Raw genomic sequence first — 3,612 nt, 5'->3', positions numbered from 1 at the left:
TATTGAAAATAACCCCCTACCTTCACTAGGATAAGATAAGGTCTGTGTATACGTTATACTCCCCGGGTCCAACATTAGGTTTGGTGTTATTGTTACCACTAACGATCAATGACCTCCACACCAACCACCATCACAAACCACCAACCACCTCTATGGCAAGCTAGTAATAACTGCATAACCTCCACCTATCAATCGCCTCCTCAAATCAGCTTCACCATTAGCCATGACTGCATAACTACCATCGTCAACCACCACCACCATTACACTAGCTACCACTCATCTCCACTACCACCACTTGCCCACACTACACAACACTTTGTCGACTGTTATGAGTTATCACCTTTGCACACCATCATACAGTTATCACCGATCACTGTTACACAACTTATCATCGCCGACCATATTCATCAAACCACCATTTCACAACCATCGCTATCGACAACCACCACCACCAACTGACATAATATCGTTGCTAATTCTTAAAGTTAACATTGTTAAATGAATAGATTATATACAACACTGTCTAAATTGTTTTTATTTTGATTTTTTTAATATTATTTTATTTGATTTTATTAATTAGGTTTCAAACAAAAATAAATTATACACATTTGAATACAGATAAAATAAATAGTCTTAATTACGCGGTATTCCTAATATGTGCATGTGAGCGTGTGTGTATCTTCCACTTCTCTCTTTTCTTTGTCGTCTATATGAAAACATTTGATTGTCATTAATGAAATATTTCTAAATCATAATTTAAAATTTATTTACAATATAAATAGATATTCTTTTAGGTAATTATTATAAAATCTACGTCTATTTTTAATAATTATTTTTTGTATGCATTAAAATATATTTTTATAGTTCTCACTTTCTTTATTTTCGTTGTAAGTAAATATTAGAGTTTTTTCGCTATTAATATTATTATTTAATATATTATAGAACGTTATTAACTTATATAATTCATTACTATTTCTCACCTTTTTTCATCTCAAAAATAATATTTATTTGTTTTTTCTGTTGGTAAGTTTATTACATAGATTAAAAAAGTATATTATGATTTTAAAGAAAAAAGAAGAAGACAAAGATTGATAATATAAGGGTAAAATATGCATTTAGAAAAATAAGTTGACATATTAGGGAGAGAATGCATATTGTTCAAAGTTGAGGGTGGCCGAGATTTTTAAAGTAAAGTAAATGATTTCCACCCACTTCAAATTTATTATTTCGGGTTAAAGTTGAAATAGAGAAAACAAAATAGTAAATCGTGATAATTTAAAAATATTATTGTATTTTTGCAATTGCAAGTAATATTGGTTTTGAAGTTATGTCCAAAATGGTATCATGCTAATTCCCTGTGCTTTCTTTCAAAGAAGAAAGTAGACACTAGACAGTCTCAAAATTGATATCCGATTTCGTCGAAAGACCATTTCCTTGATATGACAATTAGGACCTCTATCTCTGTCTATCGTCATTTAATGGTATTTTTATTGAATTTTCGAAACGACGTCATTGCATTTTCTATCCCTAATATTGGGCACAGTGTTAACGTAACTAAATTTGTAGAAGTATTCTAACTTCTCTAATCAAGTCCAGAGTGGTTCCCAAGCTGCATAGATACTATTGTCGTCCAAAAAAAGGCTGGTATTTCCATAAGTTTGTTGATCAGGACACACGCTGCCGTTGTTTTGTTGATTTTGTGACATCTCCCTACAAATTAATGACATCAAATTGGCGTTTTGGGACTGCACATTCAACATCTCTACTTGAGCCTTGGCAAGCTCTGCTTGAAGTTCACTTATTTGCTTCTGCAGCTGACAAATTGCACCTGCGCAGCCGTATACTGGATCTCTTATTCTCGCATTTGCTTCATACACCATGCTGTTCACTGCATCTGTTCTTTGATCCTCCGGAAGCTCCTATAAATAATTAGAGGTTTTGTGCATTTTGCCATAAGTTTTACAGAAATATTAATGATCTTATAGTAAGGAAATGAAGAGATATCCAATCAATTGTTTGGACAGGATATATAGTAGATTGATCTATTTCTTTATTGCATACTCCATCCAACCCAATTTGTTTGATACAGTTTTTTTTTCTGTGATCACTTTTTTTTTTTCATATGCCTTTTAAATATTGTGAATAGTTAATTATTGTGACTAAAAAACTTAAAGATTTTGTGTTCGCATTTGCAGCTAAATTTGAGAAATTTGACTCTCGAAATTTGCACTGTGTAAAATAAATTTTGAGGGAGGGAGTACTATATAATATGACTTGAGACATAGAGTAAGGTTGAAACTTGAATATGTCCCAATCGATTCTGGTGATTTTAAGCATCATCATTACCAACAAAAAAACAATTAGAAAAAGAAAAGCAGAAAAAGCTGTCTTACAATCACTTCTTAAAAACTATATATGTACATATATATTTGCAGATTCATATTGCTTAAGCTATTAGAATGAGCAGTAAATATTCGTGTTTCCCAAATGCGATCCCTCTAATTCGGGGACATGGTGGAGGCTTTGTTTATGATAATTACAAAACTCAAAAGTGAAAGGTATATATATGTATATACACTTTACAAAGTGCAATATAATTAGCTTTAGCTAGATCGTGGAAAATAATAGCTGAAGTGTGGAATGTGGATAATAGTTAAAGAAGTCACTAAAAAGTTAAAGAAGTCACACAACACCTTTTTTCCTTTTTGAAGTGAAAATTTTATTTAAAGAAACGAACATGAGAACAAAAAGAAAAAAAACAAAAGAAGAAAAGAAAAAGAGAATATATACTAGAAAAAAACAAGTCAATTAAAACTAAGCATCAAATGATAGATTTCGAAGCCCCCAAAACAATCAAGAAAGTTGAGATGTTAATTTTATCTGTGTTCACATTCGGATGAAACAAATACCTGTAACATTTTGATGATATTGCTGGCACCAAAGACTCTATGAGCAATGGTGAACTTAAGCGGCTCCGTCGGCGGAAAGTAGGGTGCCAGCACACATTTATCGACACATCGCCGGCGGAGGATCTTGCAGGCGGCGCAAGGCGTCAGAATCACCGGCGACGGAGGAGATGGAGGAGGCGTCATCATTCCGGCAGAAGACGATGAACAAGTAGCGGGTGTTTTGTCACTGCATTCCATGTGTTTTAGTGTAGTGTCAAATATGATCACTATTTGTGGAGCGTGTTAAGAGTTGTGTAGCAATGAGTATACCATGAGATTTTATATATAGTGAGAGGAAAAAAGAGGATTATTTATCTTTCAACAATAATGACGTCGCTATACGTAACTGCCCAACTTAATGACATCATCAGTTGATGAAATGTTCTAGAGCTGAGTAATTATATGATGGTTACAAAACTCACACAGAATATTTTTGGCAAATTTCCTAAATACTTTTAGTACATAAATATATCATGATATTTCTATGATTATAAAATTATGTTACTTAAAAGTAAAGTCAAAAATTTTAAGTTAAATGGTTTCTTAGTATAAATAAATATGTTATTCTTGTTAGAAAAGATTAAAAAGGAAAAAAGTATCATACAAGATAATGGAACAATCAAAGTAACAAATGTGTATGTATGTATATATATGTATGTATATA

General features: G+C 32.1%; 1 protein-coding gene across 1 annotated transcript; it reads right to left on the bottom strand.

Moving 5' to 3' along the window:
* Positions 1-1,313: 1,313 nt before the first annotated feature.
* Positions 1,314-3,185, bottom strand: LOC107805997 (LOB domain-containing protein 1-like). Its single transcript, XM_016630144.2, has 2 exons — positions 2,910-3,185; positions 1,314-1,919 (listed from the first exon to the last, which is right to left on the bottom strand). Exons 1-2 carry the CDS (start codon positions 3,144-3,146, stop codon positions 1,587-1,589), a joined length of 570 nt encoding a protein of 189 aa, XP_016485630.1. The 5' UTR covers positions 3,147-3,185; the 3' UTR covers positions 1,314-1,586.
* Between the last annotated feature and the right edge of the window lie 427 nt (positions 3,186-3,612).

This window comes from Nicotiana tabacum, chromosome 13 (assembly GCF_000715075.1).
Source record: "Nicotiana tabacum cultivar K326 chromosome 13, ASM71507v2, whole genome shotgun sequence".
NCBI lineage: Eukaryota > Viridiplantae > Streptophyta > Magnoliopsida > Solanales > Solanaceae > Nicotiana > Nicotiana tabacum.
This window is presented reverse-complemented; position numbering and strand designations above follow the sequence as displayed.

What these genes read in the sequence shown, in the direction of transcription:
- LOC107805997 (XM_016630144.2), bottom strand. Translation starts at nt 3,146, where the DNA reads ATGGAATGCAGTGACAAAACACCCGCTACTTGTTCATCGTCTTCTGCC. An exon ending in ATATCATCAAAATGTTACAG is followed by an intron (nt 1,920 to 2,909) that starts GTATTTGTTTCA and finishes AATTATTTATAG; the next exon opens with GAGCTTCCGGAGGATCAAAG.